Genomic DNA, 13,889 nt, shown 5'->3' on the forward strand with positions numbered 1-13,889 from the left:
TATTTTTTGTCTGTCTGTCATCCAGACCAAAATGCTCCCACCAACTCAGATGTCTGGCAGAAGAGTGCCTTCTCCAGGTACTGGCGTCACACTGATTAGAGATTAATGGACACTGTTATATGCAGATAGGTAATCACAAGTGTGTGAACACAGTAGTGACAAACTCATAATCTTTTTTCAGTGGTAAAATAGCAACACCTATAAATACCACAAAAAGCTGAGTATAGTGTAATATATCAAGCCATTTAAACTTACCATAGAGCACTGTTTATTTATTTATTCTTAACACATTTGGCTATTGAATTTTACAATATTTGTTGGTCATACTGTGATTTCGTATTTATGTTAGTTTGTTTTGAGCACTGATCCAGAGATAGTAGGAACTCAGCCTCCACACAGCCAGCATAGTATCAAAACTTCAAAATCAATTGTATATGTATCACCATCTTTATTTATACATGATGTTGTCCCATCACAGAAAGTCTTCAGACCCCTTCGCTTGTTTCACATTTTATGTTGCAGCCTCATGCTAAAATCAATTAAATACATTTTTACCTCATACCCCATAATGACAAAGTGAAAACACAATTTCAGACATTTTTTCAAATTAATTAAAAATAAAAAGGAAAAACTGAAATATCACATTGAAGAAAATATTCACACCCTTTACTCAGCATTTATTTAAAGTGTTTATGTGGATGGCGTTGGTGTATTGATGGAGAACTTTCAAATTAGTGTGCTTGAAATTCAGAAACACAAAGCCTTTCTGAATAGGTGGACCTCCTACCAATAATAAAATCTTGATAGTACTGTACACCTCCATTAAAGCCATCTGATGGACATTGACACATCTCAATTTAGATGATACAAAGAAAGATGTGCAAATTGATTTTAGAATTTTTGCCTGTACAAAGGAATATCACAAAATCTGTCAGGCTCAGCTACACCATGTACTATGACCCCTCTGCCTTTACTGAAGAAAGAATATACTGCTCTTATTCAACCAACATGTGTTTCATAATAGCCATAATGTAGCTTTACGTCATTAGAGCTAATTGGAAAGCCTCATTATAGTTGTTATTAGCGGAGCTGCCCTCAGGCTTTTGGCAGTGCTAAATTAAAACATTTTACGTGCCCCTCAAATGTTCCTACCTTAATCAAAGTGTGTCTGCTACATACAGGCTGCCTATTATACATTCCAGCTATGGGGAAAGTCACTTTTATATAACAATATGCAGTTCATGGTAAAATTGGGTTATATAATTAAGCCCACAGTACCCAACACATCTTCTGCAGTTTTATTTACCATGATAATGGTCTTTTGTTCTTATCTGACAGATTTCACTGAGGCAACCAGTGTCCAGTCTCCTGAGGCCAGCTGTGATTCCTCTAAGAAGAAAGCCTCTGTGAGGAAAAGCTTTGGCAGTCAGAAAGACAGTGTACCATGTAGGTGAAGACCCAAAAGTTGCCCTCTGTTTTCCTATAATTCTGGCTTCTTGATAAATAATAACTTGATTTTGTGAAGTCCCCTCTCTCTGTATTGAACTTTTAAAGAGAAAGAGATCCTTTGAACATTTGTCCCTCCCTTCCTCATGCTGTAATGTATCCTACATAGACAGTTGCAGACCTCGATCTCACCAGTGCACTCACTGTGGACACTGTCAGTGAATTTACAGTTTAACAGTATACAAAATTTTGTGCAATCTAAAGTCAGTAAAAGCGATAAGCCAGCTTTCTATTTACAGTATTTCAGTAAAAAACAAAAACAAACCAAGACTTGCTCCAGATTGTGTTTAGATCAAAAACAATTCAGCCACCTGCCTCATGCCACTGTTAACTGGTTGCACTACTCGTCACCGCATACTGCTGACAGGTTGTGCTGCTCTCTCTCTGTATGTGCTGAAGATGTCATGACAGGCCAGTATTTTCTAATGGGAATTGCAGACTTTATCTGTTGTACATTACTGTTTGACATGTGTTCATGACATCAATCTTTGTGCCAACTGATGGTATATAGCAACACAAAGTATAGGAAAGGTATATTCAGTTGTACTTACTGTAGTAGTGAGCATGTATCTACGTAGCATACTGTTTTTAAGTTTAAATCCCCAAATGAGAAGGGCTTCAGCAACATTTAAGGTGAAATGTAATATACCTGAGTTCCTCTGAGTTTACACACTACAGGATTTCACACCTCAACTGAGAAAGGAGAATTGCACCATGCTACCTGCTAACAGTATATGGAGCAAACTGTTGATCTCTCATCTTTTCCTTATTTCTCTCTTCCTTCCACTTTATTCTCGTTTGGATTTCTGCATTTATATCTGTGTTTTCTTTCTTACTTTGACAAAAGGCAGCAACACCATACCACACTATTACATCATCCCCCTTTATTGGCATGGTTATTACTGTATAGCTAATTTAATGTAATACAGTTGTTTTTTTTAGTCACAGGGTATAGTCCAAGAGATTCTCAAAGTGACAATCAAATTATTATGCTTTATTTGATATATAATATTTCAGGAAATTGACTTAACACAGAAATTTCTTTGTTGGAGTAATAGATATATGAGATGATTGCTTTATATTCAAAAGTATTCCCATAAGCAATCCTTTGACTGTTTTGTTTATGTTACAGTTATGAATACAGTACATTTCCACCTATTATTCAATGTACTTCCATTAAGTGTTTACCTTTCATATTTCAGCTGTGCTACCCATCCTAACGACTGACACCCCCAGCCAAGCAAAAAACCCAAAACACCACCCTGCCCAGCCATCACCAGGGCCCAGTAAGGCATACAGTGAGGTGCAGAGGAAGGTATTACCGGCCATGTCAAAGAAAACAAGAACTGCAGGTGAACAAAAGCTATTGAAGGAGAGACTGCAGCGCCTGGAACAGGAGATCAGTCACAGCCAAGCCTCCTCAAACTTGAGGTCATCCGCAAGTAGAGTGAAGGAGCCACTGTAGATATACAGAGAGACAGAAAGAGAATCAACAGTGTAGAAAGCAGTCAGAGATGAAAAGGGATGAAGAAACATGAGAAAGAAAGGGGGAATGAAGCAGTGCCACAGCAGACAGATACATGTGCAAGGGTGAAAGGAGGGAGGTGGAGATTGTACTGTCAGTAGATATGACTCTGACTCTCAATCCCCACAGCACCTCCTCAGCATGATGAGAAGAAGAGGGGGAACAATGAAAAGAAACATGAAAGTGAAGAAAATCAAAAAGAGTTGTAAGGAATATGGAAAATTGGCAGTATTAATGGGCAGCAGGCTGGGTTGGTGGTTAGTGACTCTGACCTCCCGGTGAGTAGGAGCAAGCAGTATGGAAAAGTACTGGAGTTCTACCTCCAGACTCTGCTAGTGACACATTGATTATGTACTCTTTATTATGCCCTAAGGGAGAAATCCTGTTTTCCTCCCTCAGGTTGAGGTTCATTGTCAGCCAGCAGACTATGGAGTGTCTAACTAAGCTGTCCTGCCATATACTGTAGTCCTTTTAAGATTAGATTTCACTAGTTCTCTCTGTTCTTTCCTCCTAAAACTATAATAATGAGTATGGCCTGTGTGGCATATTGTAAAGACTCTAAGCTCTTGACTGTGACATGTCTTGTTTGTGATGTATTATAATATTTTGAGATTTATTAATTGTTCTAGTAAGTATCATGGTACTATGAATAGGATCATTATTTCATGTCTTAAAAATATTATAACCTGTGACGCACTGTGCTTCCAGGCAGTCAGGCAGAACTACAGAATTTGAGACAACATGCTCAGGAACTGGTGGATGAAAATGATGCCCTCAAATTGACAGTTCACCGTCTGAATGTGGAGCTGAGCCGCTACCAAACCCGCTTCAGACCCCTGTCCAAACAGGAGGTAAAACAAGCTACAAGATGATCCCTCTGCTTCTGAGTGGTACCTCATTTTATATATGATACAGAATATAACCAGCATGTTTTGAAGAAACACACAAAAAAAAATCAAATTTATAAAGTGACAGTTCCTGAATCTGTCCTCCTTAAACCTGGTTGTAGCCCACATGGAACTGTGAATAGCTTATGCCTGGATCAAGAGAGTTTTGGTAGAGGACTTAAATTGCCAATCTATCTGTGGAAGAGCCCCGACTGACAGGGAATGACCCTGAGAAGATTTCCACTTATCAGTCAGTTCAAGTTGCCAGACTTAAATTAAACCAAGTGTATGAATTGTACTGTACTCACCTCTTCTTCTCTGTTCACCACCATAAGAAATTTTAGTCTGTTTTGTCTTTTAATGTAATCCTTTTATCATCTCCCTTGTTAGCTTTAACATTAAAAAACATTTCTTTGCAACCAAACCTATTCGATGGAAATCTGCCTTTGAACCAGAGTCCTGCTGAGCACAAGGTTTTTATTTTGTCCGTCCATCCATCTGATTTGTTGGACTAAAGGGGTTTCTTGTTTCTGTCTGTGGCTCTCTGTCCATTCTGGGCTATTGTGTGGGTTAATCATGGCTTCTGCACACTGTGTCTTCACACCAGGGGATCTCCTGCTCTCATCGTTACCAGTTTCCTCTCTGGCTGCATGTCTCTGCTAGCCCTCATTATGGGCAGCTGAAGTGTAGCTGGTGAAAGGATAAGATAAAGGAAAGAGCAGAATCATGCAGTAATAAAAGAAAGGAGAAAAGTGAATAGGTTCAATCAGTTAAAATTGTCTCTTTCCATTGGTCACATAAACATGGTCATTTACTTTTGATTCCCCTTTTGTCCAGTTGTTATTAAACTATAAAACTGTAATTTTCTTTGCTATAGAAAATGTTAGAAGAAACAGCAAAATTTAAAACTTTTCCTTCTTCAGTGACTTCAATGGTTTAAGATATGCTTTTGTCATATAGACTACAACCCTCTGGTTCTATCAACATATTCTATATATTTATTTTGGCCTTGTGAAAGAACATTTACAGTTGACATACAGTATACTGTATTAATCTGACTTTTCCAGGTCTCCTCCTTCCTGGCTGGTTAGTATCTATATACCTGTAGAATAGCAGGACAGTAATCTAACCGTGTTAATAATCCAATTTTGCTAATCAGTGTGTTCAACATGGCTGACTAGTTTAATAGGCAACTATTTTTTTTTTTATATGGCTGGATGATAATTTAAAGGCCAGCAGATTAATGTGGCCAGTCTTATCTATCTCTATCTCTATCAGATCCACTAAAACACTGCACGAGATAGAAAGAAAGTAAGCTTTATCACTCAAATGACCAAATCAAAATGCCAGGTTGTTCACTATTCGTCCACAATGACTGGAACCCTGCTGAATAAATAAGGAAATTAACGTCCATTTGCATTTGGTATGGTTCAGATTCACCAACCACTGTGACTAGTGAGGTGGAAAGTGATTTTATTCCCTTGAGTAAGCCCTATATGGAAATAAATGTATGGCTCTGATACTGTGGCTAATTTGGATAATTTCTGTTTGTCCTTTTTTGTAGCTTGACACGAAGTATTTATCTCCCCTACTGTTGGCCTACGAAGACAGGATAAAGGAGAAAGATGCACTTCTGCAAACCACAGAGGTGAAGTGTTTATGACTCATTGTGTGAGTTTGTGTGAGTTTCTAATTATTATCCCCACAATCAGCTGTCATGTCAACTTTCATGACAATGTCACGTGGGCTGTGTTATCAGAGCTGCAAAAAGCTAATCAACATGTAATGTGCTGCCAATGGGGTTAATGCCTGTAATGAACCTGGTGGTGAGCATGACGGATTATTTGTTAAGGTGTTGGTATATTTCTGAAGGTTGCTATTTAACACAGTCAGAGTCTGGGAAGTGAGGTAAACATGCAGGCATACAGACAGTAATTGCAAACCCAAAGCAGGCATGTTTTTTCCATTGGTAACATTTTTCTGTTGAAGAAAATGGTAGAAATGGTAGAAACTACTTAAATTGTGTTGAGGATGTGCATAACTTAAACTATATCTATATTTTAGAGATAAACAATGGCTACCTGTTTTAATATTTGTTTTAAGGCTGTTACTGTATATGGTGAGGTGGAACTGAAATTGAGTTTTTCTCCATCCACAAGCACAAGCTCTCTCTTGGCTTGATAATAATAGGTTATTTCAACTGTCAAAAGAAAATGAAAAGAAGAACATATTGGATGGTGAATAAATTAGAGATCCTTAAAAAAAAAAAAAAAACATTTTCAGCCTTCTTTTGTTGATATCAGACAAATAAAAATAAAAAAAACATTCAATGACAGTCTCCAGGGAAAAAAGACTTTCACACACTGGATAATTAAGTTGCCAATGAGATTATACTTTGCAGGTTTATGTGTATGACGGTAACAATAAAAGCACCAACAGAACACAGGTGTACCAAGCTGTAGTCACAGTCAAGGATAGCATCTCATTAGGAGGATCCCTAATGGTCGCAGAGGGGTGGTAGTAGAGTAGTAGAAGATTTCTTTTTGTGGTTTTGTTTTTCACTCTCCAGATTAAAAGGTCTTATCTTGCATCCTTGAAATCAGAGGTCTTTATGTGTCTTTGTCTATTGTAACAGGAAGAGGTGAAGAGGCTGCGTGTTCATGTAGAAGAAGTGATCAAAGAAAATGAGAGACTCCATGGTGAAATTTCAAAGGTCAGCGGGGTCAGCCAGGAGGACTGGTAGGAAGAAATCTATTCTCTGTGTGTGTGTGTGTGTGTCTCTCTCTCTCTGTGTGTGTGTGTGTGTGTGTGTGTGTGTGTGTGTGTGTGTGTGTGTGTGTGTGCGCACACTGTCAGCACTTGGTTGACAAGTGGAAATACCCCCTCTTTTCTCTTCTGCACCAGCGCTTGCCTGACTTTGGCTCTGTTACTGAAGTTTACAGTATATGGTGAAATAATAATAATATGTGAAATAATAAATAATAAATAATAAAATAAAAGTAGTAAAACCTTTACATTTTCCTCTGTGCTCCTGTATCTTCCTCTTCACTGCTCTTTCTTTCATGATCACTGTGGCTTATAATAATGCTGACACCTACAAACTTACAGTATCTTGTCATTGTAAGTAGCTCTGGTGAGTCAGATAATTACTTTGACTTTAAATGAAACAGCTGCAGTTTGAGACATTTTAATCTATTTTAAATTGTCTACTGTAGCTGTATCAACTCAAGAACAATGAAAGTTCTGGAGTAGTACTCATGTGTATTGTTACATAATAAATTTGCACACGTTTGCATTTAGTGTGTTTGACAAGTGCTCTTATAAAGACCAATTTACTAGGCAGATCACTGAATATACTTTTTTACTATCCAGTGTTCATGATGAAAACAACACCAACACTTGAAGCAAAGTCAGACATTTAAGAGCAACCTATCACTCCATTCATAGATGATTATAAGAGCAAAAGGAACTGCAGGTTGAAACAGATTTCAAATGAAATACTTTTCTTACTGTACACTGTAATACCTCTTATTGAGCTGTGTCCTCACATGTAAGACAAAGTGTTAAGACTTGTCCACAGTATTTCAGTTTGCATAGAAAACAGACCAGCGCTTATTCACCTGTCACCATTTCTATCTTGTTGTTCGTTACACACATTGACAGGTTGATGGAAAATCCTTTGTTTTTCAAGAATTTTGCAGTTTGCTTAGTAAAATGCTACTGCTTTCCCTGATTTCACTCAGAGATCACTGATGGTACTTCAGTGCACTAATGTGTACAAAACTAGTCATGAGGATAAAGAAGGCATTACATTCAATCTAGTACAGATAGACAATTATATATTTCATTGTAAATATATAAATAGCTTTGTTCCAGTGTCCAAAAAATACCACATATACAGTGGTTATGATGCTGAATAAACCACAGCATACACATACTTTAGCTTCCTGTAGCACTAATAAACAGAAAATTACTTTTAACTTAGAATTGTGTACGTAATACAATTATTTTTAAAAATTGATACAAAAAAAGGAAAAGTATTATTGCCAGTTACAAGGATCAATATAAATGCAACACATAGTACCAATAAATGGAAAAAGATACTTTACTGAATGATAGTGACTTATTTTATCTTTAAAGGATTACAAAAGGCATGTAAGATCTTTTCTTTGAGAGATCATTCTCAACAAACCTTGAATGGTTTCAAGATAAACTGGATAGAGTTTAATTTAAGTGCTGATTGAAGTGCTAGTAAAACACAAACTGACTCTGATACTGATTACCTGTAGCAGCAGCAAGAGCAGTCATGATGCTAATTATGTCTTGTAAAAAGTTAATAAATTGATATCCATTTGTCCTTATGTAAATTTAGACAGTGGCTTTTAAAGTAAAAGTGCTGCCCTTTTCAAAAACATATAACCTTCAGTAAAAATTAAAACTGTGTTTTTGTCTGATAATGTGTAACTGCTGTATTCATATTATTACTGAAGCAGATTTGTGCTCTTTCTGACAAAGTATAGCCATAATCTCTCTCTCTCCCTCTCTCTTTCTCTCTGCAGTCATCAACTACAGCAGCAGGCCATTCTGGTTTTGAAGGAGAACCAGGTTTTGATTGATAAACTCGAAGCTCAGCATGTTAAGGCCAAGGCCAGCCACAGTAAACACCACTCTGAAGGTACGGGTTACAGTGAATAACTTAAATATAAAAAATAAATAAATTCTTCGTAGGGGCAGGTTCCTTTCTCTGATCTGCTCTGTTTTCATTTAGACTGTTGACACTCAGTGTTCCTTCTCCTCTCCTACCTCGCTCTGTAGTATCCAAGGTGTCTAAGCAACTGCTGTTGTTAGAGGCAGAAAATCAGCAGTTGCAGGAGGACCTGGAACAGAGCAGGAGGGAGATGCAGAAAAATGTAAGGGAGGTACAAGTACTGCAGGCCCACCTGAAAGATGCTGTCACCTGGGATGAACACTGCAACATTGCTGGCAAACTCAGAGGGTAATGCAACAATGTCTCTAAATATTTCTTTATCTAAAATGTGAAAGAGTCAGTATTAACAACTGTTCTCCTCCTGAGCTCCAGTTCTTCTTTCTCTTTTGTTGAACCAAGAATATGAAGAACTGAAAACAAACACTGAACAGTTTTTATTTTAGTAATACACATTTTCCCTTGCTGTATGTAAGGAAATGGTGATCGATTTTCACTCCATATTCTCATCCAGAAATGCCAGATGCCAGAGCTCCTCACTGCCAAGAGTTCACCTCAGCTTAGTTTTAGTTCAGAACAAACGACTAGCACCTGAAGATTTGTATTTTTAATGGCAACAGAGATGCATGAATAAATTGATATGGTATCGCAGAATCATAGCTTTAAGTGTTTTAGTTAGGTTTGACGAAGGAGGGAAAGAAAGCCAGATTGACTTACACAAATCCAATTAGTACAATAAGGAAGCCAGTTAGCATTAGTTAGTATACTGGTACATTATATAGTGACATGAGACATGTTTTAATTTAAAAAAACAAAATATTTTATTGATGTTATTTACCTAATTTATGTGCGCTAGCTTAATTTCAGCTCAATGTGAGAGTCTCTACTGTGTCTTCCTGTCATGTACACAGTGCACAGCAGAGCAGAGGAGAGGGCTGAAAGTCCTGAATGTCTGAAAGTCGGCCAAAAATATCAGTGTTTGTCAAATGCATAAAATCTGGCGACAGTGGCAAGGATGCTAGTTGCTGCAGTTTCAGGACAGTTGTCCAAGGACTGCATTTCTAGGACCATAATTTTTCATGACAGGACCACCTAGTGAGTTGGTTCGGGGAAGCGCTAGTGAGCGTTGGACAAATTGGGTTTCTGATACATAGTAGATGGTCCTAGAAATGCAGTCTTATGACTGCAGTCGTGCGGACACTGCTGCCTCCTCTACTGCTGGAACATGCCACTCAAGCTGCCTCCCCGCCCTCTCCCACCCTGCCACCACCTGTCCCCCCAAAACTGTCACCTTAGGGAAACGCTGATCAAGTACCAGGTGTTGTGTTATAATGTGCTATAAAGTCTGCTCTTGGCTCTCAGGCAGCTGGAGCAGCAGGAGAAAAGGAACAAGAGTGAAAGGGACCAGCTGCTTCTTACAGTGTCCAGGTTGCAGGAAGAGAACAGGAGTCTGGCTCTGGACAAAGCCAATCTGACTGCTGATATAAAGAGAATGGAGGCTGAGCTTGAGCTCATCAGACAAGCCAACAGGTACTAAACATTCAATGTTCTTTGTCTGCTGTCTGCATCTAACACATGGATCCTGGTGCATGCCACACTGTTCCTTAATGGATTTGCCTCTTATACATGTATTTGCTGTATTGAGTCATCACAAGGTCAAATATATTTGGATTTACACCCTAACTGGATTTTGGACACTAGAGTCAAAGCAAATTAGTTTATAGTCCAAGACCAAAAATGATTAAGGAGATGAAGCAGTGACTTTGTAAAGCTTAGCAGGTAATGAGTACAACAGACAGATGGAGCAGCTTGCTCAACATTACATTACCACACAGTTCTTGTCAGAAGATTGGACTATACAAAATGTCCTTCTCCAAATACATGTACATGTGTGTGCGTGTTTGTGTGTGTTGTGTTGTGTTTGACTTGGTTTGTCGGGATAAATTTGGGGTGGGAAAGTGACTGGAAGGTCACCAGTTTAATCCCTGGACAGGCGGGACAAATGTGGGCAGGGAAAGTAAAAGAGCAGTGCTTCCTCCCCCATCATTACCACCGCTGTGGTGCCCATGAGCAAGGCCTTTAACCCCTAACTGCCCCAGTGGAGCTGCTGAGTGGCCAAGAGCTCAGTCTGTGGTTGTACTGGTGAGGTTCCAGGTGTGAGTTTATACAACTGTGTGATCAGGACTTATCTGAAAAAGAGAACATGGCTCTCAGTGAACTCCCCCTGAAAAAATGAAGGTTAAGCGTGAACTGCCACTGTCATTATTACGACTATTACCACTGCTCAAGCTCATATTATTTGGCATGATTTAAAATGTATTTGTGTAGTGCCCCTGATAATTTGAATTAAGGTGTGATATGGAAAATCTGATCAATTTAAACAGGAAAAAACATTGATGCCTCCTTAAATCAAATGGCCAACAACTAAATCAAATTAAATAGCTTTGAAGCCACTGATTAGCTCACTGAGTTTAACCTGAAGTGAGATTTGATGACTGAAGCCATGCTCAGAACCATTTTTTCAAAGATGGGATCATCACCACTCTCCAGCGTTTTATCCTGTGTTTAAATGAATATTCTCACTCCAAAAAGTAAAATAAAAATGGTCATGAAAGTCTTACCGCACAAGGGTGATGTTATTTAAAACACTGCACAGACATAACCAGGAGTTTGGAACAGCATTATAAATACTATAGTTCAGATTAGGTTATTTTCCTCCAGTGCATCATTTATATTGTGTTGTGGATCACAGCAGATCTAAAACCTGCTCTGGTCTCTGGGACCTTCCTCTGCTCCCTGTAGGCAAGCTCACATTAATGTTGACTTTCTCATTCTGAAGTGTGAAGATTGTCAGGAGGTGTTTGATTAACCAACAGTGTTTTCACCCTCCCTGCATCAAGCTGACAGGGTCTCAAGATATTATCCTGTTAACTCTTAGTTTCTCTTTTCTGTCCCTTTCCCTATGCCTTTATCTGCTATGTTCCCTGCCTTTAACCCCTGTTGCATTTTTCTGTCCTACATTTGTCCTAAATCTCCTCCCTTCTCCACTATATTTATCTTCCTACATTTTGCTGTCCTTCTTTCCCTTTCCATCCCATTGTTTTTCTTTCTCACCATCTTTTTCTCCATCATTCGCTTTAATTCTCTTTTGCCTATTCCCTTCTTCGTTCCTGTCTCTACATCTTCCAGGAAGGCTGAGAGGAAGATGAGTGTATTGAAGCGGCAGAAAGAAGAGTGTATGTTGAAGGAGGAAAAGATTCGGCATTACCTGGGGGCTGTCATTTCTGTGGCGGAGCACATTTCCAAGGAGAGAGACCAACTATTACACATGGTACTACTGATGCTACTGATACTGTAGAATAATTTTGTATTATTAATACATCCTGGGCCTAGTGAGATCAGGTATGTACACACAGGTACTTGTTATACCCCTGACAAAAGAGCAGGGTATTACATATGCTGGTACTAACACTACTGACTCTGGAGTGTCAAAACCTAGTTCGTTAGACTATAATGTCATGTATTGAAATCCACACTATAATCACATTCAACTTGACACACACACCAACACACAGATCATTTCTACTGTGCAAATTAGAGGAATTAATTTACCTGAGCTTTCCATTGATTCAAAATCTTTTTTTTTCTTACTCCACAGTCAAAAAGACAGAAAGACAGTTGTTTTTGGAACTGTGGTGTTTATTTAACCTTTAGGCTGTCACTAGAAGTGTCAGCAGTTGGCAACATACGATTAGATGAAAATACAGACACCAAAAATCAAGAGGGTTTGCTTTGAAAGCAGCGTACTCAGTCATTTGCTAGGCATTTAACCAATGTGCAGGCAGGTAGGATTATAGAATCAACCACAGCAGAGCTGGCAGGCACCCAGAGCACAAACTGACACTCAGGAATCACTGAAATGCTGCAGCAACAAGGCAACACAGACAATCTGGGAAATGCCTGATAACCATAACACTGCACTCTATATATACTAAGCTAACAGATCCACATAGACCAAAAAAAATTCAGAGGGCAGATTTTTGAAACCTTTTATTTTCATTTATTAAATGGTGTATTAAATAGTTTCCCTGCCACCTGAGGAGCACTCTTCATGTCAGCAGTAATACGCAGGGACGACAGTGTAAATATGATAAATGTGACTGATAAAGCATTCCACTGTGTATACTGAGGTGCCAGCAATACACTTATCATAGCAGGAGAAGCAGAGGTCTAATTAGAAACAACTGGATTCCTTTTAGATTAGTTTCATGGTTTACATTCTGGCTGACTGTCATGGCTTACTGGGACACTTGAATGAACTGAGCTATCGTTAACTAGATTTGTTTCATCTGTTTATGGAAATTCTCACACCTGAAGAGCAAGTGTAATAGGAAAGGCTGTGGTGGGAGCAGTGAAAAGTTCATCTCTAGTCTGCAGTAAACTCAGTGACAACAGACATAGACTGACTTACATTGAGTGAGAGACTTAGTTTATTATATAATATATTATAATATATAAATAAGTAAATGAATAAAAAATAACTTCAAAATGAAAGAAACTGTGACCCAAGATTACAAATTAATACAAACAAAGAGAGGATAGAGACTTGATATTCTAGTAGATGGAAATTACTGCACTTAGCAATAGCTCTGTATTGAGAAAACGCTCACAGTTTACATTTGGCTGCATTTTTCTCAGGATGTCAGTGAGTGAGACATCATATTTGCCCTTCCACCTCATCCAGTCTGAACCTCTGTTGGACCTGCTGCTCTATCCCACTAAACTCTCTCTGTCTGTGTCTCTCTCTCTCTCTCTCTATCTCTCTATCTCTCTCTCTGATTCCACCGATTTATCCAGGATAAGTGGGTAGAGGAGAGGTATAGATGAATCTCTATTATTATATATTATAATTTTATAGGTTAGATATGAAGGGTTGTAAATGTTTTGGAATCGAGCAGAATGACATCTCTTTTCAGAGCTGGTAATCTCTGAGAATCCCAGCACTGAACTGTGTCTATGTTGAGCTCTCCTTCGCTTGCAGAATGCACCTGGCAGGCAGTAATGAGCTGCTGCCTTAGTGCACATACACCAGGAGTGCACATTGAATGAGACTATTCGTGTTGATAATTCTGGCCCTGACTAGTGGAATATTTCAAGCGCCAACTCCATGCCACATACTTTTTGAGAAGGCAGTGCACTCACTCCAGAAAAGTGAATTAATAAACTCCTATGTTGGTTAGTTTAGTAAACTAGATTTTTCTGCAGG

The 13,889-nt window shown here is 38.6% G+C and overlaps 1 protein-coding gene across 3 annotated transcripts in view; it reads left to right on the forward strand.

The window, feature by feature from the left end:
- cep89 (centrosomal protein 89) overlaps positions 1-13,889 on the forward strand; it is a 63,197-nt gene that overhangs the window by 6,504 nt on the left and 42,804 nt on the right. For 2 of the 3 annotated variants that reach the window (XM_071488271.1, XM_071488270.1), the window contains exons 5-14: positions 26-77; positions 1,339-1,446; positions 2,709-2,948; positions 3,740-3,882; positions 5,483-5,566; positions 6,554-6,657; positions 8,478-8,593; positions 8,734-8,914; positions 9,986-10,153; positions 11,813-11,954. In XM_071488271.1, coding sequence (XP_071344372.1) covers positions 26-77; positions 1,339-1,446; positions 2,709-2,948; positions 3,740-3,882; positions 5,483-5,566; positions 6,554-6,657; positions 8,478-8,593; positions 8,734-8,914; positions 9,986-10,153; positions 11,813-11,954 — 1,338 coding nt within the window. The remainder of the gene's footprint in view (positions 1-25; positions 78-1,338; positions 1,447-2,708; positions 2,949-3,739; positions 3,883-5,482; positions 5,567-6,553; positions 6,658-8,477; positions 8,594-8,733; positions 8,915-9,985; positions 10,154-11,812; positions 11,955-13,889) is intronic. The other variant, XM_071488272.1, reaches the window with a different exon arrangement.

The sequence above is a fragment of the Trachinotus anak genome, unplaced genomic scaffold (assembly GCF_046630095.1).
Source record: "Trachinotus anak isolate AG129_WGS33_773 ecotype Australia unplaced genomic scaffold, CSIRO_AGI_Tana_v1 ptg000011l, whole genome shotgun sequence".
NCBI classification, from domain to species: domain Eukaryota; kingdom Metazoa; phylum Chordata; class Actinopteri; order Carangiformes; family Carangidae; genus Trachinotus; species Trachinotus anak.